This window comes from Anopheles cruzii, chromosome 3 (assembly GCF_943734635.1).
Source record: "Anopheles cruzii chromosome 3, idAnoCruzAS_RS32_06, whole genome shotgun sequence".
In the NCBI taxonomy this organism is placed as follows: domain Eukaryota; kingdom Metazoa; phylum Arthropoda; class Insecta; order Diptera; family Culicidae; genus Anopheles; species Anopheles cruzii.
Genome location: NC_069145.1, coordinates 13142623 through 13168638, shown reverse-complemented (window position 1 = coordinate 13168638; position 26016 = coordinate 13142623). Strand labels below are relative to the sequence as shown.

The 26016-nt window shown below is 50.7% G+C and overlaps 1 protein-coding gene across 1 annotated transcript in view; it reads left to right on the top strand.

Moving 5' to 3' along the window:
• LOC128269873 (contactin-4) overlaps positions 1-26016 on the top strand; it is a 106209-nt gene that overhangs the window by 70428 nt on the left and 9765 nt on the right. Inside the window, exons 11-15 of the mRNA XM_053007278.1 lie at positions 223-431; positions 5989-6151; positions 10113-10334; positions 23218-23496; positions 24227-24358. Coding sequence (XP_052863238.1) covers positions 223-431; positions 5989-6151; positions 10113-10334; positions 23218-23496; positions 24227-24358 — 1005 coding nt within the window. The remainder of the gene's footprint in view (positions 1-222; positions 432-5988; positions 6152-10112; positions 10335-23217; positions 23497-24226; positions 24359-26016) is intronic.

Genomic DNA, 26016 nt, shown 5'->3' with positions numbered 1-26016 from the left:
TGTCAAAAGTTAACAGCTAATAAGACTTTTTAATTAATTAATCAATTTGTAGGCATTCGACAAAGCATCGGACGACGGTGACAGGTCCAGCAGATTAAAGCCACAACGAAAACGCAGTTTAACTTTAACTGGAACTTTAATTCTGTTTGAAATGATAATTGTCAACACAAAATAAAACCCGTGTGCAGTGTAATGAACTCGATCCGCTTCTCTCCATTTCAGACAAACCCATCTGCCGTCCAGATCAGAAGCGAGTGTACGGCGTGGCGCGCAACGAGGCCGCCGAGATCCTGTGCCAGGTCGATGCCTATCCCCCGCCCGAGTCATTCAAGTGGTCCTTCAACAACACGGCCGAAACGATCGATATGCCGCAGAGTGGGTACCGTGTCCACGCCGAGCAGGCGTCCTCGCTGACCTACACCCCGGTCAAGGTAAGCGGCTGTCCGGACAGTTTTCCCCTCCCGGTTTTGGTCCCGTACTTAATTTCCACTAAACCGGCCCCAAAGTGACCTTCGCCGGACTGGTTGGGCTCGTGCCTCTGTGTGCGTATAACGCAACGGCGAACACATTCTCGCCCGTGGCACGTTTCACGGGCAATCACTTAAACCGGCCGGCTCCCGCGCGCTCGCTTTCGACGTGTCATCTGCCAACAATCTTCGGCAACGTTCCACAATCCTCGACTAGTCGACTCGGCCACTCGTTATGAACGAAATTTGATGTGCATAAATAATCAACCGGTGCGAGAAAATTGTCCCCCAATCCCCCCGCAGGGCAGGATGTGGGCCAGGAGCGAGCAACCGTTTAGAGGCCGAAAACTCCGCTTCCGGTTCGGCGGAACGCACCGGCTACCGCAACCGTCAGCGAGTTTCACATAAGCCGCCACCAACACCATGCCACCATTTACTATATAACAAACTTCTAACGCACACACACACCGAGCCCCGAGCGAGGGGCGGTGGCCACGTTTAATTAAATATTCAAATGGCCTGACCTATAAAAATGGCACGGCCGCTGCAGCAGTAGCTGCAGCAGGAGCCGGCTGCTTCCCTATTGGATTCCCTTGTGACACACTTTATAGTCCATTCCTGTCGAATTCGGTGTTTCGGTGGTTTCCTTTTTTGTCAGCTGGTGTGTGTGTGTTGAGTTCCGTTCCGTTTTTTTGCATCCCCCCGGGTTTTGCGCCACCAAATATAAATATGCATCGCAAAAATTAAGAGACAGCTTGTGTAGGGAGCATTAGACTTTTTGCTATCCCGTGCCACGGGACCGTAGGCACAATATGGCATGGCACACGGTGCTGGCACCCGGAACCCGGAAAAAGCCGAGCTGACGATCGATCACGTGAGGGGGGTCCAGACCAGAGCGAGGCGAAAAACTCTTTAATATCTTGCCACTTCTAAAAGCATTCTTCCATTAGGCGTACATTTGGCCGAGCCTGTTTCATTCCCGGCCAGGGGCCTAGCGCCCACCGACGGTCGCTTGGGTTGTAATTTTTCATAAACACCACCCATTATTAACATACTATTATCATAATCCATACCATCACGGACACACACACACACAGAGCTAGCGAGCAGTGTGTCCTTCGGACGGTGGCCGTGTGAAAAGCGACAAGTTTTACGATGTTGATGGAAATGGAAAATTGCTCCGGACCCGACCCAACACTGGCGTGCGAATGGGGAACCGGATGCACTCGAGTGCACTGGCCAACACGACGATGGCGCGCGATTCGCCGCCCCGGAACTGTACCATTACGGTCTCGCTTCGCCACCGGTGCTGGTGCTCGAGTCCCTATTGATGGCACACGTAGGGGGTTTGGTAGCTGCCAGTTATGCCGTTTGTTGTTAGGGACCGCCGGTCCGTCGTAAATGGTGAGCAAACACGGCGTGAGCACTGATTACCGCCCGTGTGTGTTTTGGGTGCCCTAAGTGCATTTTAAATGCAACCTGCCGAAGGACCTTGCAATTTAGATGCCATCGACTAGCGCAAAGACGGAGGCGGGTCCGGTTGAGCCAATGGTCGTTGCGTAATCGAACACGAAAGTGTTGCTCACTTTCCCATCAAAATGCTGACCAAAATAAAGACATTCCGAGAAACCGGGGTTTTTCTTTTACCGGAGCCCTGAATCAGCCGGGATTAAGCTGTTGAATCTTTGTTTTGGGTTGATCGTGGCCACATTTCGGTCCCGGGCCACGGGCCCCGGAGCCGTTGGAAAACTTTATTACACCATAAAGCGTTGAAAGCGTTTTAGCTTGTCAATCATGTGCACGTAACGACTTCTTTTATACATTCGCCAACGATAAACGTACGGCGCGCCACGGGCCGGGTCGGGCACCGAGCAAAGGAACAAACTTCCACGAAAAGAAGTTGTTTGAACCCCCCGCACACGAATGGGAGAACTTTTGGGCACATTTTGATCGATATTAATTACTCTTTCAAATTGTCAGAAAAACAGCGGATTTCGGCACGCAACAAGCTCGTAAGCGGCCATCAGCGTGCGCCCTGGCTGGACTCTCGGTCGGTACTTCGATCAATCATAATTTTGCCAACAAGGAGCCCATTCACGCTGCTCTCTCGCGGTTCGAGAAGTTCGATCGATCCGGAGCGTTTCCGGCCGGAGACGTCTCGAGAAGGTTCATCGGCCCGCCGGGCAAAGGTCAACCGGATCCGTGGCGTGGCGGATCCACAAGTTGTTTCTTCGGGAACTCCCACTTCAAACCAACGTCAAAAGATGGAAATTTTTCAACGTTTCCTATTCGGTTATGTCCCAAAACCCGGCCAGAACGCCCGAACGGCCAACCCAGGGACCGGGCACACCGAAGTTTAATTTATTCCGAAGAGGAAACAAACAAACGCATTCTTAAACACTCTCGGTTCGCATGTCAGATTATTAACGGTGCCCGTGTTCTTTTCCTACAAACGTCGGCCGTCGAGCTCAGCGTTGTGCCTTCAAATAAATGTCCTGTCAGAGTCGTAAACGTCATGACACCAGGGGCGGCCTCCCGGGCACCACCACCACCGGGGAGACCGTTTAGCAAAACAAATCGCCGTTCGCCGACGTCCGTCAGACGTCCGACAGCGGCCGACAGGCGCCCCGAGGAGCACGCTGCGTGCGCGTTTGCCTAACGCCGAGACCCGGACCCGGAATATGAGTTTATAATTTCTGCCGGCACTTTGATTAATTATTGTTTATGAATATAAATGCCCGGCTAAACCGACGACCGGCTCCGACTCCGACGTTCGCGTGGGAAAATTTATTAATCAACTCGGACATTCGACAGCGCCGACAACCGGCCAGGCTCGGGCGCGCGTGCCGCAACACCTTCACTGTCCGGATGGGCAAACAAAATGGCCACCTCGCCGGCGTCTGGTGGATCAACTCCGACGAGTCCGATTGGGTACGGGTTTTTGGTTTGTTGCACAATGCCAGGCACAATGGCGTCGGTGGTATAATTGAAAAATAATTTCCATTTGCCAAGCCAGTTTTCTATTATTCTTTCTTCGCTCACACTTTGCTGGCCAACGGCCGGGCTGGCCGGGGGTCCCTTATCGACTGTTCGGGCAATCCGTGCTGTCGGTGTCGGTTGAGTTTGTTTGATTTACGCCGCACTACACCACACACGGCTGAGGGCCACGTTTTTGTTCCTTTTTTTGTGCGCCCCAATGGTCTCGTGCACATGGAAAAAGTGTGCTGAATTCAATTATCGTTTCCATAAATCACGTATTCTACACTGGGGTCCGAGTTCCGGCCCTCCACCCGCAGTGACGCACCGATGTTTGTAAAATTAAAACGAGATCAACCAGAGAACCGGGTTGATGGAGCCGCCTGGTGGCGCATTATGTCGAACTGGCTGCGGCTTTCCGGTGAAGATCGGACGAGAGCACACGCCGCACACGGCCGTGGTGATGACGACGACGACGACGACGGTGTTTGTCGGGCGATTAATATTCGCTTTCGATGCATCCATCGCGGTGCGCGGTGTACTCTCTTAATGCAATTAAGCCCGTTATTTATTATCGCGACCCACCGCCCCTCGAACGGTTGAGCGATTGGGCCACAGGGATTCCTGTTACGCGCTGATTCGCGCCCGCGAGAACTGCTTTACAATTGTGTGCCACAATTTTCAATGCGGTTATTTTGAATTATTCCAATTAAATCTATTATGCGGTTTCGGGCTGGAAATGGGATTATGTTACAAGGTAATTCGGTTGCGTTTGGTTCTGCAAACAGAGCGCTCCGTCGGTGTCCGGTGACCTTTCCGACGGATAAGGTCGGAAAGTGGATTGGCCGCGGATTGAGCGAGAGGTTATCGGTTAAAAAAATAGTTAATCAAAAACACCAACAAACGGGCGCAAAACGTGTGTGACAGAATGTGACCATGCTCCTGCACCTGTAGCACAGGTCAGATGACTGTTGGTGATTTTTTTGTCCTTTCCAAGCACGGGATGTGCCGTATTTAATGCGAACATTCGACGTGAAGTCGTCCTGGTATTGATTGAACCAATTGTTTATCTCCACGAGATATTTCCCAGTTTTACATTGTGCAAACATTTGAAGGATATTAACTCGAATCCCTATTAACTAGCAGACCCGGCCGACGTTGGCCTATCCTGATTGGGACCTTTTTTTGTTGATAATGATTTATGAACTGTGCATTTACGCATGAAAATGATCAATGCGCAGAAATCGAAGGGACGACTACTTAATGATTGGTAAGCAAATGCGAGCCGATACGAGTGCCTTGCTTGAACTGGATCTCGTTAACTCCAACTGGCTAACTCAATAACGATTTTCTGGATCGAGTTGTTTCGAGTTCGTGGAACAAAAGCCCAATTCTCCTATTCAAATACGAAAATGTTGTAACAATTTGTTACCAGTCCGTAAAAAAACCCGTTCCGTTCGGTCATCGTGTTGGCTGGAGGATTACCAACAGAGCCTTCGGGCTCTCGGATGCATTTTACGGAAGATTATTGTCAAATTTATTTTCCAGTCATATGTCTTCAATCAAAAATTAGGATAAAACCTTTAACCAACACTTCTTGGCGGGAAATTGTTTCAGTAGCTCCATTAAAAAACACAAGCAAAACATAGAAACGCAACATTTTACCTGCATTTTGGAGCGGATATTTTACACCCCACACTACATACACAGTGCGCGCGCACCGCAAAGCCACCGCCGTGCCCGGCCCGGCTTTCGAGCAAAAGCCACTTCGCTGCCGCCATTTACTGGCCAGGTCCTGGGTGTTTGAACAGCTTGTTGCAGACCGGTGCAATGTTTACCGAACGGCGTGTACTCGGCTCGGTGGCGGCGTTCCAGGTCCAGATCAGAGCATTACCAGGAGCGGCGCTCGGCCGTTTGTGTCTGCTGAGCACAGAGCACAAATATTTTTCGTTGCCCAACAGCGGTGGTCTTCGGCTGCACTTCGCTGCATCATCAGGCCACTGGGCTCTCCATTTGGTGGAACAATAAGTCAAACACGGCCCGGGTCCGGGACGGCGAAATGGCAAACATGCCGTGCGACCCGCTGATGCGGTGGCCCCGAGTGTTATTGCACTTTCCTTGGCGGTCCTCGGCAAACCAACAACTCGGCGCGGGGGGTCTCATCAAATCTGTCCATACCCATGCAGCAGTTGATAATGTTTTCACATTGCACGGGCCAGCCCATGGTGGTTAGTGGTCGCCGGAATCCGGGTCCATAAACAGTGCTCCTCGGAACAACAACAACATCGCAGCATACTGTTATCTGACCCACACGCGTCGTTTCGTCAGAATTATCTCATCTCCGTCGTGGCCCACAGGTTGGTCAACAGAAATTTGCTGCGAGTGCCCGATCGTCGGTGGGCCGCTGGGCAGAGTCAGCATAAACGAAGCGCGTACAAATCACATATTTATTATTACGTTATCCCGCATATGCTCCGAGTGCCATGATACTAAATGCCCTCTCTCTCGGTTTCTCTTCTCACCTGAATCGACGATCCACCGGCAGGAGCTGGACTACGGTACGATCATGTGCTGGGCGGACAACGTGGTCGGGCAGCAGAAGGAACCGTGCGTCTTTCATCTGATAGCCGCCGGCAAACCGGAGATGCCGTACAACTGTTCCCTCGCCAACCAGACGTCCGACTCGCTCGAGGTCGACTGTGCCGAAGGTAATTATTCCGCCATCATTTGTTTATCTCGCCGCAGCCGCCGGACTTTCCATTTCCCACGCCACCCGACCGGGAAGTGGGGCGGTAATGTGAAATTAAACTGCAGAAATTCCATCGCAGATTCGATCGGAACTCCGGCCGGCAATTTCCATTTCCCGCAAACATTATTGGACGACGACGGAGCGATGGTCGATAAACATAATCTTTGATGTTATACATTGGCTGCCATCTTCATTTCCTGTTGACATGAGTTTTATTGATCCAACGTACCCGTCGGCCATGGCTTGTCGTCGTCGATAACGGTTGCGCCGGAGATGCGGTAATGTTTTACACCCAAATTCCTCAATTTGGCTCGCTGCCGGAAGCATTGCTTGAATGACAATTATTATCACTTCGGTACGTGAGATGAGAAGACTGAACAATGGTTTGAAATCTCGAGGCCAACCCAAATGGCACGCAGACATCCGATTGTACCTGTTGCGTGGGGTCCCTCTGGCAACTCATAATCTAATAAATTCATTCCATCTTCGCGCACCTATCGCGCGCTAGCAAACTGTTTCCGATTGGAGTATAATTACCGCTTTACGTTTGTTGCCCACATCACATCATTAGCGACCGAAGCGAAGGAGTCCTTTTCGGGGGTGCCCAGCCCGCTGTGCCCCCAGGGTTGAGGCCGAAGGTCACATTCGCTCCGGTCCGGAGTGGCATTAAAAAAGAACCTCCCCCGGGAGCTGGGCACCCAACATCGGCACGCTCCGCGGAGCACAACCAAAAGGGGTGTGCCACATCGTTTGAACTTGTACGGCGCGTCCGACGACCAATGGCCGTGCTGAGGACTTCAAGGTCGTGAGGGAAATTAACTTCAATCAATAGTGCGGTCTCTCACACACCCTCCGGACTGCCCAGAGCTGGGCAAGGGCACAGAAAAGCGTCCGCAAAAAGGCTCAACACACGCGACACTCGAGAAGCACGTGATCCGGCTCCCGTGGAGTGGTTCGCTTTCGGTGGGATAAGCGCCATGTTAGTAGCCTCGGTCGCTCTGGTCGCGTTTGACTACTTCCAGTTCGTTGGACCTGAGCTGGTAATTTACGCGACATGCCGCGTCCACGGTCATTGCGGAATGCCGTCACTACCGAAGGGTGGCAATAGAAATTACAATCGTTGCTTTCGTTCACCCTCGGACCGGGATAAGGGACCCACGGCACGCAGGTTCCACCGGCTCAAGTATCACCACACACACACACACGTAGGGCGCGTCGTAATGGCGCACTTCCATCATTAGCATGCTCGCTGCCGGTGGCATGAAATTAGATTTTTGCCTGTACGACACCGATCGATACAGCCGAGCCGAGTAACCGAGCCAGGATGTGACCGCGCGGTCTCTTAACTGTGACCCTCGGAACGAGTGAGTCACACGGGCGTCCTGTCGAAACGCGCACCATCCATCACACGGAAAGTCGATCGGCCCAACGACATCGACATCGGCCTTCTCTAGTCGCTCTCTCCTCCATCCTTTTGGTCTGTGAAAAATACACAGTAAAACCACAGGGGATGACCTTCCCAACCACCCAGCAACGGGCGAAAGGGTTAGCCACCGTGGCACCCGCCCCGTTTTCGGCAGGAACAGGTCCCGATCCCAGTGGTAGTTAATGGTGCAATAAAATGTCGCCCCGGCGGTGGTTGGCCCACGAAAAGGGCCATCCTGGTTCATTTATTTATTTGGCTTTTTCTTCGCCTCTCCCCACGTGTTCCACACCTCCCGCCCAGTGTCAGGACACCATACCAGCCTGGCAGTAATTGAGTTTCCGGTCAATATGTTGGCCAAAAATGTCAACGACCCGATGGGCAGGCCCGTTACTGTGCCCAACGGCTGGTTATTATCATTTATCTTGCTTTAGGTTGATCAATGGCCACCAGAGTGTCCGGTGAGAGTTATGGGGAGAGCAGAAGTTCCAAAACACGACCCGAACCGGGCCACGTGTTGGTACAGCCTTTTGTGTTTACCATTTAGAAAGTTATGCCCTTGGTTTGGTTTAATTTGAACTAAGTATCGTTTCGAGCAGTTTCTCAATGGAGGACTAAAGGAACACTGCGCTTCCCACTGAAGAAACCAATTTTGCACGCTTTGTCGACACTCGAGCTTCTCATTAAGTTTCTCATTAAAACAGGAACAACATCCCAAAACGAGCGACCGTTTTTTCACTTTTATCGCCAAACCGAGCCACTGCAGCCTTTCGCGACTCATTGCTCGGTAAATTAAATTCCCACATTGCCTTATCTGCTTGCCGGGGGGCCGTCAGCCGTGCGAGTGTTGCACTTGCAGGTGTGCACCACCCCTCGAACCCGAAACCACTTCCGTTCAGGGGTTTTTGGTGTTTCCATCCGACCTCTCCCGGCACACAAAAACGGAGCACGATCGACATACGGTCTCCGCCTGACCCGAAACTACCACCAGCTGAGCCCCAGGCGAGCTGTAAGGGAGCCGTGCAGACGGAAGCCCCTGGGGAAGGAGCCTCCATGTCTTGCCGTGCACTCAGAAAAACCTCCGCACCGCAACCCCAAAGCTGCCTCCCGAAAAACCCACCAAGACACGAAGATGGCCCTAACCTCAAACAGGTAAATTATGGCGGCACATCATTAAAGTAGTAAAGTTCTTGCCACCTTACCCCGAGTTCTTGGTCTGTTTGGTTGGTGCGCTGAACTTTGCCACACCAACATTGTCCCCGTCCGGGCCTATCCCTGCCGGATGCACCAGAGCACCAGAGCAGCAGCACCAGAAACTCTGAAGTACCCGAAGAAGCTTGATATTTGTCTTCCCCCTGCTTGCCACAAACGAGACGTACCACGTGCCCGAGCTGCATGGAAGGTGCTCGGTGCACTCCTGGAGCTTATCAAAAGTTCCCTCCCGAAAGCAAAACGAAGAGCTATGGGATTCCGTCGGAAGGGCCGTCCGGGCGCATCGCATCCCGTGACAGTTTTAATTTACTGTAAAGTCATCGAATTACCACAACCACCAACCCGACCACCCGCCGCCGCCGACCATCTTGAGGTGCCGTGCCACTTGACACTGCTGTGTCTCCTTACAGGAGTTCCAACTTGCAACTTTGAAGGGCCTCTTGCCGCCACGCTAATGGGAAGTTATTTTTGCCCATTAAATAACTTCAATGTTTTAGAAAACACTGAGCGCCCTTGAGCTTGCTGCCCTTTAAGCAACAAACTAAACCGAAATTGACCCAAGGATGGGGCAAAACAATTTGCCCTTAGTATGTATCAATTAAACAAATGTCATTGTATCGTATAACAGGCATCATCATATTGTAACACAAAGTGTTGCACCCTTTCAATTATCCCCGGGCCACAACATAGTGGCACAATCGGATTCGACCGGTAATCCTAGCCCGGGATTCCGACAGTCTCCGTTCCGCCAGCTGTCACCCTTCTGGGGGAGGGGCATCGGCAAAAAAGTTTATCACCGACCGGTCCCGGAAGTGAACCCCGAAGTGAACTGAAACTGCACCCAACTGCGACAAAAAGCGTTGCACAAGCGTTTTGTTTCGGTTTGTTTCGGTTTTTTTGTCCCTTCACCTCAGCGCCCGGTTCACAGATATGTTGCAGCTCTAGCCAAAATGACAGTTGGCATCAACACAAAAACCCGGACTCGGACCCGGAGCAGCAGGCGGTTTTATGTTTCGAGCGCTTACTTGACCGCAGCCATCGACCGGCGCCCGCTAGGATATCCTATTTCACAGCCAAATCACACACCATGACAACCGCACGGCTGGGCACGGGCGGTGTCACGTGGATTATTATGCAATCAAATGGTGGCTGCCCGCCGGAGAACAAAGCCCCGGCTTAAGATACTAAACAACTCGGATGCTGTACTAATTTCGGGATGGCTATAAAAACTAAACATCTGTCCTGTCTCATTCACTTCTCTCTCTCACGCTCGGTCTCGCTCCAGGATTCGATGGCGGTCAGCGGCAGTGGTTCGTGATGGAGATCTATGACCAGCAGACGCACGCGCTGCTCGCGAACGTGTCCTCCAAAATCCCGATCTTCACGGTGAACGGGCTCGACGCGGGGCTGCTGCTGAAAATCGTCATCTACGCAACGAACATGCGGGGCCGCAGCGAACCGATCCTGCTGCAGGCGTACACGCTGAAGGCCGCCGAAAAGCAGACAGGTAAGATGGGGAGGCCCACCGCGGTCGACAATTTGGCCACGGTCGGTCGTGATTGGATCGCGCGCTGCGGTGCTGCTGCCGCCGTCGCTTCGCATTACATCATCCGCCGTCGTCACCGTGTGACAATGAACATACACCATTAATTATGCAACGCGCGGTGCACTTTCACAGCGGGTCGGCGGGCCACCAAATCGTAAGCGACTTGTGTCCTCCCATTAGGCTTGAGTTCATCAGTTCGCCCGTAACCAGTAACCGTGTGGTCCGCGACGGGTTTTTCGGTCGGACCCGCGCATATAGGGGGCGCCACCAGAGCGAAGCGAATTGCGCGATAACAATATCTGACAGCTCCACCAAACTAACTCCCGGCTTCCGGAGCGTATCTGTCCCTCGCAGGGGCGACGGGGCGCCGGGGTCTCTCTCTATGACCCGACTCGGGAGTCGGTAACGCAAACTCTCGTTGTCGTCTCCCCACTAACTGCACGTGCTCCGAGTGTGACGTGCATAATTTATACCACCAGCAGCTTTAAGCCCGGGGTCCACCCGGGACCGGGGACCGGGGACCGTGGGCCACTCCGGTGAAGATGGTTCGCGGTTGTTCCCCGTTGTTTACACGACGTGACACAAGCGATAGGACATGTGGTGGGGGGTCCGGGACTGACAGACAGGACCGGGAGAGTCCTGCTGCATGCACAGCTGCAGCTTAAACTCATTTTCAAATCTAATTATCTTAAGCGCCACAGATGTCATTTGGAATTGTGCTTTGCTCGTTACTCGAGTCAACCTCGAGTTGAGCCTCGTGGTGAAGTGGAAAGCTCTGGATTCGACTCGACGCGGACGCTGCGCAAATCAAAACCTCACCAACTCTGGCCTGCCCCGAAGACAGCGCCGCGTAGTATTGGGTAGAACGACGTAATGAAATCATACCAAAACCTCCTGCTCCAACGGTGGTTTCAGTAGTAGAGGGACCCCTGCCGGATACCTGCTGGCCCCCGGTGACTCTTGGCCATCTTTTCCGACGCGAGTCCGCGACCCACCAGCAGCTACTGTGGCCACGCGTAGGACGATCTAACTGGCTGGGGCAGCTCAGCTCGTTAACACTTCTGTAACTTCTCCGTGTTCCGTGGATAGCCATCACGTGTGGAAAAGAAATTAAAGTGCCGAAAAGACCGAGGGCGAACCGCGTGCCTGGTGCGGGGTTGATGGGAAGCTTTGCTGGCCCACGGCGAACCCCTCGAAGCTGGATCGGGAGCCGGTAAAAAGCTGTTTAATCTTAATTAATACCATTATATTGCATTAGATTTAATCCGGGGGGAGTTTAAAAAGGTATAAATTCTGAGCTGTTATGAAGTTTGCTTTCCCACCCGGCTGGCGGACGCTTTCGGACGATCTCGGGCTGCGGAGTTCCCCGGTGGCCCATGGTAACGAAAGAGAGAAGCCCAGGAGCGGGACGTCCGTGTCCGTGGCCCGCGTTGTAGGACGCCCACAACGACGCCCTCGGCTAATCCAACAAGTGCAGTACCCAGTGGGAAGTGATTCTAGGATACTCGGCTCGGCGCTATCTATCTCGTTACAACGATTGGTTTGACAACAATTGCTGAGTAAGGGCTTACCGGATTGACGGACGATGGTTGGCCGAAGCTCGTGCACCTCGCGACGGTGGTTTGGCGAAATCCCAGCGATGGTTTAGCTGGGTGACGCAAGAAATCTCACCCTTAGGAGCAAATTTGAAGAAGAAGGCTCCATAATGTTGCCTTTTGGGCTGCCTTTTCAATAAAGCTCTGTGGCTTCCATTTCAACTGCTGCTGTCAACTCTTTTAGAAACCAAACCGCAAGACGGCAAGTTATAAAAATGAATTCGTGGTATTCGTTGTATTCAATCGCCCAGCATTTCATTTATTCACTCGAATCGATTGTCACACTCATTCTGGACGACAAGGACCAACACTTCATCAAAACTGTAAGGGGTTTAGCTGTCAAAATTTCATTTGATCACAGCTTGTCGCAAATGCTTGTTTTGTGATTGCGATCAGCAAGGTTAGGATAATACACTCCGAAAGACCGAACGTGTCATGGCGACAAGAGTCCATTCTCCACTGTCAGCAAACAGATTGCAACTGACATCGCGCCCTTCAAACGGGAACGTAACTATCTGAGACACCTTCCAACACAAGCTCCCGCCAATTGACGATCGAGAATGATTTCTCAATAGCTGATCGCATCAATGAAATAATTTAAAATGATTGAACGGCCACAACGATAAATCAGACGGGAAGTTGCGTCACGACTCACGATAGCTACGTTCACTGGTACATCGTTCGGAATCTGGTCAAGTGTCACCTTAAGCTGTCTGTCGCCTTTTTTACTGCGTAAATGGTGCGGAACATGAGCCATAATGCTCATACACGTACTTAAAAGCTCAAGCTTCCGCAATGAAATCCGCTATCAAACGACCCGCTAGCGATGGCCGTAATCAACGACCCGTTTATATGATACTCATCGGCTCGCGTTTGATGATTCGCAGTTTGATTAGTTATATTAAAATTCCACTCCCGCCCAGGCGCACAGTAGTTCACAAAACATTCCATCAACTCCCCCCGCGGTGAGTTGTGAGGCCACCGTGAACCGAAAGTTATGAGCGGCCGCAACGTAATGAGCGGAAAATAGCTAATACCCCCTTTTGGGGTGCGAAGTCCTTTAACCAGCCAATTTATGGTTTTACGAGGACACCAAATTAAACACTTAAAAATGAAACCATCATCCAACGCAATAGAATCGCATCGAACGAATCAATCGACAACAATTTAAAGCGACGAGTAAAATGGATTCCGCTCCGCTGGGAACTCCGCTCGAGGGTGGCATTGGCGCAGTGTGCAAACAACCCCCTTTGGTCGGCTGCATAAATTAACTTCAACTCGATCCGGGTGGGGAAAAAAACATCAATGGAAAAAGCCACCAAACAATAGCATCACCAGTCGGGATCCTGGGTGACGCATTGGAGCAAACCGTGCCCGGCCGATCGAGTCGATAGCCATCGAACTGACATCGATTCGCATTACTCTGCCGACATGTTCCGGAGTCCGCAGCCCAACGCACCGATCAGCGCACCGGTATCGGATTGGTCAGGGGTCCAAAAAACCGCCCGCCCCATAACTAAAGCCAACCCGTGAAACAACATTGCAAACCGCCGGGACCGCAGTCCCGGTTACGAGGTCCGGCCCGTAATTCAAAGTATTAACATTTCAAACGGCTTGACATAATACCTCATTAACCGTCGTAGTCGTCGTCGTCGTCATCGGACGGTCGGGGCGGTGCAAAAAGCGGGCACGTTTCTGTGCCGCCCCTAAAACAACCTCCCCCGCCGGAAGTAGACCCGCCAATGGCATCGGACGATAAGCGTGGAATATGGCGCGGTGGGATCGACATCATCAAAATTATCACATCCACTCTGTCGCGCTTAATGCGAACCGGCCGACGCACTCTAAACCAACGCCAACGACTCGCCAACGACCCAGACGTGGCTCAGCCACAATCACGGCCCACTACCCAACCAGGCCCGAGAGCTAATCAAATAAACGGATAATTATAATTCGCACAAATATGTGCACAGTCTGCGGCGAGCGCAGCCCAAATCCCACAATGAAGTGGCTCATTGTGGCTATCGATACCGTGCAATCCACCAAAGTGGGGGGGGAACCCACCTCGATGGGACTCATAAACGCGCCATAAGCCCGGCCGGCCGAAACACCGAACCGGGTGGGTTCCGGCCAGTGACCGGCGAGAAATGAAATATTTGAATAAACCCAATCGAATTATTTATTATTAGCCGGCGTGATTAATTATTCAACTTTTTTGGGCGGCACAGGCGGGCGCAAAAAACTCGGCGAGTCCTGGCGAGTGTAGCCGCCAGGTTGGCCGTTGCCCAATTGAATGTACGCAACGACATCCCGTTAACCCGGTACGCTGTGAACCGCGGTGAACCGCGCTGAGCCAAAGTGTGCCCAATTTTTGTGTTTAATCAATGCACCTTCCGCGAGCTGAACCCAGCCTGGTTCGCGTTTGACCTTCGCATCCTTCAGTTGAACCTTTCGCATGAAACCCGAAGAAACTGGCCCCCGCTTTCCCGGGATTGACCGATCGCAGCGTAAATTAATGTGTTACCCGCCGGGAACCCATGGGCCAATAAATAATCGGCACAATGTCTCGGTGCCGGCCAAACGTTCCTTTGGCACGAAACGCACGGTTTAGTGGCCCGGAAAAATCCGCTCATTTTTCGTGTGCCACGCCACACGGGTAGAAGGAGTGTTCGTAAAGCAACACAACTGAACTAACATCGATACGCGACGACAACCTGGGCCGGCATTCCCACGGGAATCGGGTTGAACTTATTGGCAATTCATCCGATTACTACGCTCCATGCGATGCACCCCACGAGGTCACGAGGAGGAAAGTTGCGCCACCGAACGGCGCAGATGGCGATAAAATGGCAGCGAACAAATCGTGCCCGATTGAAGTGCTTATGATTTAATAACGCAAATAGAGATTAATAAATTTATTGTCAATCGCAAGTCGTCCGGGGACGTTGCCGTTGCTGGCGCCTCGCGCCGAGGATTTGAATCCCGTCCCGAGCAGTTGTTGATGCACGAGATTGTTGTTCAACTCCGGACAACGGAAGGCCACAGGCCGGAAAAGCATGAAAGTGGGAGAAAAAATGGCAAAATGTGGCGTGTATCCTGGGGCGTACGATCAGCTCCGACCTGACCTGTGACCCCGAGTTTTAATATTTCCAGTGAGGGGTTGAACATATATTTACGCTACACTTATTCGGTAATTGTTCGAAAATTGTACCTATTTATGTGTAACTATTTTTTATTCAATATTATTAGAACGGGAAGAACCGCATTCACTATGAATTAACGCATTAAGCATTAAAGGTCTACACCTAAGTTGATGCACTGTCGGGGTTCGTACAAAAACCGATTAGTCTATGCAATGATTTAACACATAATTAAAAATATAATACGTTGTAAACCAGCAGCGGTAGTATTTATCAAACCACTGCCTAGCCAAAGGTTCTTAAAAGGTGTTTAATTTAACTCAGAATAAAATATAAACTCGATATTTTGACTTTCTCTTTCTTTTAACAATCGAACAAAGCAGAAACGAACTTTTTGCAACGCATTCAAAAGCGTTGGAGTTCAACAAGTGCAAAAGGGGGCGGTCCAGGAAACACTATTTTCCGTTCAATTCTTTACGCAAAATATCCCCCAAAAATACCCCTTTTCCCTAAATATAAACAAAAAAACCCGGGACAAAATGGAGCTATTTTTATGTGATTGAAATCGAACCACCCTTGCTGCGACCGGAAGCAAGAACGAAAGCAACGGAAACGGAACCGTAAGCCGTTGCCGTGGGGGCATAAAATTTATATTCAGTGTCGCGCTGAATTAGGTGCAAATTTAGTGGACTATTTTTTAATGGGCCGACCGTTTTTCTGCACCATTCGGCAGCGCGCGTCCGTCGGTTTTAAAATATCGCCATTTTCCGGGTGCAAACTAAATAAAACCCACTGGCGCCGACCGATTTTTATGTAAACCCGAAATTGACAATACACGAGTATGTATAGGTAGCGTTTCGGAGGAATGGAAAAACCGGGAAACCCGGCAACAACTCAGATGACACGCGTCTGATGGCGTAGAGCCCCGCGCAACAAAAAGCAATGTCCCACCATAAAACGCACAGTGGGAAACCGAACGATAAAACGACAAACGGATAACGAGCCGTTATTGGGGAAGTTAAAATTTTATTTCATTTGTCTTTTTGCGTGCGCGCGTCGCTAAAGGCGCTCCTGGGCACACCAATCGAATCGCGGGGGGGCCGCGTTCCGCATTCCGAACCGAATGACCGGTGGAAAACTGGATGCCAATCAATTTCCCGGGAGCCCGCGAGTTGTCAAAATGATTTGCTCCGTTTTCGGTTTGTGTATCATTTGCTCGGCGCCCCAAGATAGAGCCTCCCGACGACGACGATGATGATGGCGATGGCGATGGCAATGATGATGATGATGATGATGATACGCTAATGGTGCGCGAAGCGGCCGACGTGCGGATTCGGAATCGAACGAACTTTCGACACTTTCGCCGGTGCGAGCATAAAATATTCCCACGCCCTGCCCGACCTGGCCCGGCCCGGCGCGGTCCCTGACGCGCTCGGATGCTGATTTTGCTTTAGCCTTTATTTTATTATTGGCCCCGAGATTTTCCACGCCAAACGCTGCTTCCTTACCGCTCCCCCCTCTCGCTCCCTTTCTTTCCCGGCCGGAAATGGAACGTGGCGGTGAAGATTCTATTATATTATGCTCCCGCTCTCTCGCTCGTTCCCGGCTCCCGGGGCATTATTAGCTTTTATAGTCTTACAAATGTGCAAATGTGTATTTTTATGTTTACGAGTGGAGTAATTTATTTTTACGATCACGCCTTTGGCCGACGCTCCGTCCGAGCCCGTGACCCATCTTCGGCGGTGGAACATTGGGGAAATTGCGATGCGTCTCTATTTCGAGGTTCGCGAACCGCACCCGACCGAATTGAGCAGAACGGGCCCATCAAGCCGGGCCGCGCGCGGGCTGAAAAGCCAGCGAGCCACGAAAGGGTCATCCTGCGGAGGGCATAAGTTGGCATAAAAATCTGGACAATCAAGCGGACGCGCCACGCTCAAACGGCATCGCAATCCGCGGGCGAACCGCGGGCAAAGCGAGCACAAACAAAATCGACTCCCGGAAGTGCCAGGAAGGAGCACCAACATAATGGTGCTTTATGTCTTGCCATTTAGCCGACGATACTACTAATGACATAATTGCCGCCGCGAGGAACTGCTTTCATCTGTTTTTTTTTGCTGTTGTTTTTGGAGTGCGCCAGCGTCCAGTTAACCAGCGAAACTTTCATCCACTCAAAACATTGTTGTCCTGCGCCACGTGTGATCGGCTGGGAGGCTTAAAAGCTAATTGGCGCAGCGTGAGTGCGTTTATTATTTAATGCAGTCGAGCGGAAAATTTAATCCATATGCGAGGCGTAATTAATTAACTTATTCCTCGTAAGCTAATGAAGTTATTATGGAGCCCTTGCATTAACCGGCCTGATCCGGCCGGTGTTTACTGGCCTTATCGGTCGCGATACGAGCCGACTGCCTCTTAGAAGCCCAATTTTCATCATTTTCACTTCATATCGAGTTAAGTAGCGATGAAATTGTTTACTCTTTCGAGCAGCTGCAGCGACTGGGAGCCCTTCGTTTGTTAGTAATTGGGTACCCCTGCTGAACACTGATGCTGCGTCTCGACCGGTAGTGGTGCCCTGGCACCGAACGGCACGGGAATGGCGGCCGATTTATGGTACCCGCAACAACAAGCCCATAACCCACACGGCTGGCCGCAACGACCTCATCAACCTCGCGACAACCTCGCGGAAAATTGGGAAAGAATGGTACGAAAAAGAAGAACAGCCAGCCGGACGAATGGCCCGTGCGTGCGTCAGGTAATCGAATAAAATTCTAATTTATCGCCCAAACCGACCTGGCTGCTCCACCGAGCGAGAAGCTGCCGGTGCCACGTGAGAAGCGTGTGAAACAAGCCCAAGCCTCACTCGGGTTCACTGCCTCGGGACGCTGAGGGGTCATTCCATCTGCGCCCGGCCAAAACAGCGCCACCCAGATTGGCCACGTGATGATGAATATTCATGGCGCGCGGGAGAAAAATTATGACTATCGATGATTACGTGCGACGAAAATGGGAGGAAGCCAGAGGCCCGGGGTTCGCCGTGAGTGGCCACAATCGGTTTAAACTGCTCAACGTAACGTACGTTCGTTCGTAGTTTTTGCCGTAGGCTTTCCGGTCGTTTGTCGGTCAATTTGGTAGCCCGTTCCAGCCAGTGGATGGATGTTTTGGAGCCGATATTCCGACCATCACCGACTTACGATTAGGTGGCGCTCCATTAGTCGCGATAGTAGAAGAACCGTGATCCGCGATAGTAGTGCCGTGGATTACTTACCGATTGGGCACTTCTGAAACCGGCTGATGTCCTTACAACAATCAAAAAGCATTTATCGTTGATTGACAGATAAATTTGAGCCCTCCAATGAAAGAGAGCCCCCGGTCGGTACGATGTACCGCCTCGAAGGTCAAGCTTTCAATTAACTTGCCGGCTTGCGGGTCTGAAAGACTCCCATCGCGGTATGTACTCGAGTGCTCGAAATTTGAGCCCAGAGTTATAAGCTCGTTATAACCAACGCAGCTCGGCCCCAGTGTTCCCGGGCACCACCGGGAAAGGCACAAACAAAGCTCCCAATTTCAAAGCATTTGTTGTGCGGTGCTGGTAAACAAGCAGCAATTATGCGCCTGGTTAAGGGCCAACGGCGGGCCAGCATGCCGAGCTTGCCTCTTTCGTTCGGAAAATATTTACTGTAATTTATCTCCCCCAAAACCCAACCGATTCCTGCGTCCTGCGCCCCAAAGGTAACCTTTTCACTTCGAGGGTTTACAGGGACGCCGATTGCCCGACACACACACCGCTCAACGCTGAAGTATTATAATTACTTTGCACATAAACAGCAATAAATCATGCATCTAATGTTCATTGCAGTTTCATTCCCAATCGGATCAACTCGGCGGCCCCGGGACCACCGGGACGTGCCTGGGCATCGCCTCTGTGTCGTTCTCTGTGTGTACCGAAGAGATGATTTCCAAACAATGCACCGGCCGGGTGGAGGGAAAATCTTTGGAAAATCCACTCCACCGGCAAGCAAGTGCCCAAAACAGAAGCTTAATCACTGTTACGACTGTTTGCTGCCGGTGCCGAAAATGGGAGCTTACACAGCGATCGTGCTTTATCCGTCCTGGTCCGGGCTTCCCGGCGGCAACAGTGTCAGCGGTCGCCTGTGTGTGTGTGTTGTTTGTATCTCGTTATGCACTGTGGCCGGCTCGGCGTGAGCCGATAAGTGTGTAGAATGAAAGTGCTGACTGTCCTCGAGGGGCCCCGAGTGCATGCGGCGAGTGTGTTCATGTTGATTAATAAATTACCACCATAACCGCCCCGTAAAATCCTTACTACTCTGCGAACCTTGACCCCTGGTAGCGAGTGAAGCAAAATGGCATTTCAAAGCTCACTCCTTAATTACACAGTTTTTAATGATTCGAGAACGAACCTGTTGCAAAGCACGCAGCCACCAATCATCGCCTACGGGAGGCTCCATTCAACGGTCCATTATTTCACTCGACCACTCGACCCCTCGACAGACATCCCGATTACGTAGCATGTCGTCTACAAGTATCCCAAGTTCCTAGTCCCACCATCGAAGCCGTATGTGTGTGCACACTTTCTAAATCTATCTAGCAAATATTTGAATTTATGACTGAATCCTTCGGTTCCGAGCCGGTGCCGATGACGTGCAACCAGCCAGGATAGGTGTACGGCGAACTCTTGAACGGCGGTGCGCTTGAGGAACCTCCTGTACCAACAAAAGACTGGCCCGACTGGGCTGCCGTCTCGTGTGTCGTAACCGAAAGGTAAACAATATTCTTCGATGAGACATAAGGCCCTTCGGGCTTCGATTCACGTGTTGTGCTGGGCAGCATAAAATATAAAATCTCGGCCCCGGCACATCCTCGTTTATCAAAGCGACCACCCTGGCCTCGCATGTCTCGAATCCTTTGTTTCCCCAAACCGGAAGGCCACCGGACGGAGAGGCACTTTACGGCGGGCGCAAATGAACATTGTGTCTGCAATGATGTGGTGAACGGTACATACCCATTTCCAACCCTCCAACCCACACCAACCCTCGGAGGTAATGAAAGGAAAACTTTGGCAAACTTGAGATAAACCCTTACCGGCCCCTGGCGGAGCGGAGTGCAGTGGAATGGAGAAACACATCCTCACAGCCGTGCCGCACAATGGCTCAATTGTTGCAATGAATTTGTCGTTGGGGCCCCCGGAGGCCAGGCCGGTGGTGTATTGTTTCATGCTGCCGGTGTCCACCTTAGCCCAGTTACACCGAACGCAGCGTGTTGCATGCGCCTGTTCGATTGCAAACTCGGTTCGATCGACCGAAGAGAACCATCGACGGGGCTCAGATTAGAGATTTTAATTCGATTTGAGCCATATTTTCTCTGTCGTTGAGCATCCCCGTCGACAGAGGACCTATCTGCCGGCGTCGCCTAGTGTCCGACGATAATCCTAATCGGATCGCCGAGCAACTTTATTGAGCCGTATTGAGAAAAGTTCGCATGGTCGTCCGGGGCAAAGTTTTACATTGGCTTGGCAGATTTCGTAGCAAAAATCGTTTCATTTTATTTCCAAATCCAATCCATGTCAAAACAAGTTTACTAAAGTTGAATTTAATAAAGAACTAAAGTTTCGCTTCGCAAGCGTAGCCGACATGCAAAAGGCTTCACCACGGATCACCGACGCTCTCCGAAATGGTTGCAAGCGTTCGTCGACAGCACCGCTGGGCCGACGGGTGGTGGGGTGCATCAGACCGACCCATCATTTAGGGCAGCCATTCGAAATCTCATCATCCACGCAAGCTGTCAGCGGCGGCCCTTCACATCGAGCGCCATGCCATACATGGCAGCAGACAGGAGCTGATCTTCTGGCGTTTTTTTTTACGACGACGTAAAATGCACACAAATTGTATGTAATGCCGATAAATCTTGCCCAACTGATTGATTTATTGGCCATTCCCGTACCGACGCTCGGATGGAGTGGTTCCGGACCGGGAACGAAACATGCTGCAGCCTTTTTTGTATACGGAAAGGATCAATACGGCGTTCGGTGGGGCGCACAGCCACTGGGCGTTGGTGGGGGCTCTGCAAATGTGTCCCTCGGATAGAGTGCATTTTTCGAAACATATCGCGCTCCTTATTATGGGTCAGTTATCATAAAGTTTGGGCTCAGATTCTGATTCTTTTGAAATGAAGATACCCTTTAAACGATTTCTCCGATTCAAGCTTAAAGTCCACACATTACTCAACAAGCGGGCCCAAAAATGTGGACAACGCACAATTATTCCACTCAATTAATGCCGCATAATAAATTTTTCGATCGCTAGCCAGGCTGTGGGGTCGTGACAAAAAAATTGCTCCTATTTTGCTTTGCCACCAACAGCGTTTCTGGGCGCACACCAAACCACAAAAGATACCACACCGGTGTGCCGATCGTGCCGGAAAAAAACGCGGTACTCACAAAAGAAAATGCTAAGGATCGAACGTGAAAGGAAAATGCGTGGAAAATGCGCGTCCTCTAAAACCCCTTTCGATGGCGAAGCGCACCGACCGCTGCTGCTGAGCCTGCTGCCGGTGGCGGCTTATCGGCATTTAATTTAATTTATCAGATTTATTTAATAAATAAATACACATAAACAATTACGGGCACCAGCCAGCAAAGGGCATGCAAATGAGCGAGGGAGCGTCAAAGAACTGGTTGCCCTCCAGGCCAGCCACGCACGCCGCCGTGTTCCGGAATGAATTTGAACTATTACTCCGATTACCAATTTTCTCCCAACCAGCGCGAGGAAAACAGTTTGCGTGGCCCCGCCGTGAAAACGCCGGTCACGAGCCGATTTTCCATTCCGTTCGATCCTTTTTCCAATATTTTCTGACGGTTTTTTTTATTCGCTCCATGCCAACCCGGCGGGTCTTGATAGACAAAAACGTGGACATGGACGTGGAGAGCCCATTTAATTTATCGGTGTATTTCGTTCGCTTCCCGTTTGTTCTGCATAATTCTTGGAGATGATCTATGTGCACGCGGGTTTTCACGCGGAAAGCTCTCGCAAGGGTTCTGGCACGCGTTTTTGTTGGTGCGTCACACTTTTTTTTGTGTACTTCCAGGCGGGCTAAATGGCCCGCTTTGCCAACCGGGAGCTGTTTCCGGGAGCTGCGCCACGAAGGACAAACGAGATGCAAATTCGTTCCCGTTTCTATTTTATTTTTTTTGTTTGGTTCTGTTGCTTTCTTCGTATTGAACGAACGCAAATAAATTGTCCGATAAGGACTGGGTTTCCCCGTTCCGATTCGGGCTGAGTTTCATTGGCCCCGGGAAAGTTCTTTTCCCAGGGATTTCCCCTTAACCCGATGGTTATGAATAATGGTAACCGTAATAATGCCGTGCCGTGCGATAACGTGGTGCGTCTGATAATAATCAGTCCGGACCGGTTTTCGGGCTATTCCAAGTTATGGTCCATTGATAATTAAAAGGGCACTGATTGGATGCACCACACAATTTATTGCGATGCAACCACATAATCGTTTGTTTGTTTTATACTTTTATGTGCACCATTAGCTACCTTATTGCTTATCTTACAGTTCAATTGTTTTCCGGTGTGTCCGAACAAAGAAACTTAAAACTGAGCAACGGAGAGACCGCCGCACCGGAGTTTAAACTGAAAATTAGTCTCAAAACATTGGGCCACCGCGATCGGGAGTTGCGAAAAATAACACCCAATTTCTCACCCGAATGGGCGCGGAAAATACACACCATCACCACCACGCATACACCGGCCACAATGGAACCGAGTGCGGTGCGGCCCACTAGGAGACCGACCGAGCAGTATAATAAACATTTCGATGTCCGTTTTTCCGACGAGTTTTCCGAATGGGGTGGGGGGGGCGGTGACGAAAAACGCCACCAGGAATTTCCACAACATAACAGCAACGGTGTCATCGAGTCATCGAAGTGTGGCCGTCGGATGGCATGCCCGGAACATTTCTCTTCGATTACGCGGGGACCGATTTTTTGTCCTCAATTCGGATTCAACCGCGCGCCATGGTTTTAATCAACCTTTCTTTTCTCTCTCCCTCTCTCTTTCTTTCTCCATCTTTCTCTTTGCGTCGGTCACACAGGGTCACACACGGAATTCGAGCTAACGCCGATCGTATCGATCGGAATATTTATTGGCATTTTAACGATGATAATCTGCATAATAATCGCGGTGGCGGCCGCCTTCAAGCTCCGGTCGACGCAGGCCAAGCAGCTGACCAGCAGCGGTGGGCCGAAGGGCCCCGGAGGGCTCGGCAAGCGGCCCGGTAATCTGCCAATTAAGGAGAAAATCTCATTACCGCTCAGCCAGTCGGAAGACATGTACGACGAGAAGAACCCCGACGTGGTCCCGTCGAACGAGGGTAAGAGGCGTCCCGCGCATCCGATCCTTCCACTGCCCGATCCGGGCCAGTTACAATGGACCTTCAATCTCTCTCTCTCACACACACACAGAGTCCCTGTTACACGTTACAAGTATACACTTCTACCACCTAGCACTCAATGTTGGCCTCGTGGTGCCGCTTTGTCCCATTTCCCATTACCGATGACGACAAGGACGACGACGACGGAGTCGACGACGTCCGACATTCGCGCGGACCACTACCCAAGGAAGCAAAAGTCAAACGCATCCCATTAATCCGTTCCACGGAACGCGGGCCCTCGGTGCCCTTTGTCATGCTAATTATTCCATTCCGGCCGGGATTGGCAAAGTGAGCGGAGAATTGGCAGTCGCCCGACTCGCGGATCCCTACGGTCCCCCCTCCACCCGCTGCGGTGCCATTTACCTTTTGCTTCTTTCCGTTCGGGCCCCTTCATTGTCGCTTTTGCGCTTAGCTTTCGGCCGTTTGTGCTTTTGTTTGACCGTTTTTTTGCGCTAAGTGTGCCCCGGAGTTCCGGATGTGTTCCTAGGTTCCGAATCGGTTGCGCGAACCGGTAATTTGGACTGGCACCGCGCGGTGCCACTCGCGTCGCGTTCCATGATCTCTCTCTGACTGTCTCGCTCCTTCACGCTGTGTTTCACACTGTTTCTCTCCACCTTTCTCTCGCTCTCTCTCTATCTCTCTCTCTCTCTCTCCGTTTGACATTTTCCAGATCCCGATTACAAATTAATATCAGCAAATCAGACTCCTACGGCGCTGCATAATTCATTATGCAACAGCAAGCATGACATTATCGGCAGGACGATATTAGACGATAGCCGGAAAACGTACCTAACCGGGGTAGGTTCATCATTTCATTACGCTTTCTAGGCTCACCGGCAACCCGGTGAAAGCAGCAGGCATGTGCATATAGAGCGACTCATCAACATCATCACCAACACACATACACACACACACACACACGAACATCCGGTCCTCCCAAAAAACGGGTGGATCTGCGGCGAAACTCCCTGTGGTGCCGTACACGCATACATACGCACAGCACAAATCACACCCGTAACATGATGAACAATCGACACGACGAGGTCGTCAACAGCTCATCAGAGCATGCTTTGAGTCCTCCTCGACGATGCCAGCTGCGAGTGGTTTGCTTTCTTTTACTTACTCCTGCATGTGTGTGTGTGTGTCTCTGCCTGCTGGTGGTCTCTTTAAGCTACGGAATTCGGAACGGAATGAAGCAAAATGAGAAACTGTGGTCTACTGGAAATTTACTGAAAATCCTGCTTCAGTTGGCTTCTTCGGGCGGCCCACAAGCGGCCAGCAAGTGAGTCGTGGTGACGCGAGCTAGTGAAGCGACAGCATTTTAGGTGCGGAAAGTTCCCATCTATAATTAGAGTTAGCATTACTTCCAACTTAATTGGACCAATCTTGGTCCCCCCGGCCAGTCCGTCGGTTAAAATGGTACTTGACTAACATTTTCAAAAGAATCGTCGAGAATCGGAATTTTTTGACACACAAAAATGTTTATAAAATTTTTATGCAAATTTATATTTTATTCGAAGTATGTGCAATCGCTAGCTATACATTTCTCCTATCTCTCTGCTAAATAATGGATTCCCAGAAAAAAGAATTCTTCGACTCTTTAAGGAAACTAATTAGTCTTCCCATTTCGACTTCCTCTCAGAAAACGAGGAGCTTCTCAGCCAATACGTGTCCCATCGATGAAAAAGAATGATATTCGGAAAGAGCCAAGTCTGGTGAATAAAATCCCGTCCGTAAAAATTAAAATGTTACAGGAAACGAGCATCAGAGATTAACATTGTCTCTGGTGCAGGCCAAGACTGCTCAGCGGTTGTAGCGCCAAAAGAAGAAGAAGATGTAGTCTTCCCATTTCGACTTCCTCGTAGAAAACGAAGAGCTTCTCAGCTAATACGTGTCCCATCGATGAAAAAGAATGATATTCGGAAAGAGCCAAGTCTGGCGAATAACGCCGGGAGGAATAGCAGCTCCCATCCAAATGATTTGATAGTGCTCTGAAACAGTTTTGCTTTTTTAGGCGCCTGGTGCTTGTTGCCACGGCCTACTAGGCGCCTCCATTGTTGATAACAAATTGGTTTTTTGGTTGTTTTTCGATCAATGCATGGTTCAAATTGATCATTTGTTGTCAGTAGCGATCGGAATTAACGTTTCCATCAGGTTTTAGGAGCTTGTGAAACACCACACCTTTCTGTCCCATCAGAAAGTCCGTTTTTAGGAGTCCTTCGACGCTTTTTTTTGTAAAGTCAAAATCGCCATTTTGAATTTTTTTAAACTACTTAAAGCATTGCGATCTTCCAAACACAAGTCCCGACAAGCATTTGGTGTGATTCCGAAGCAGTTTTCTTTAAGGGAAGCAGAAAAATAATAATTCCCGCGAAATGTCATTTTCAGGCACAAAAGTTGTCATGGTCTAACCCTTTCAAAGATGGGTTGCAAACCGAAATATTTTTTTTTTCGACCTGA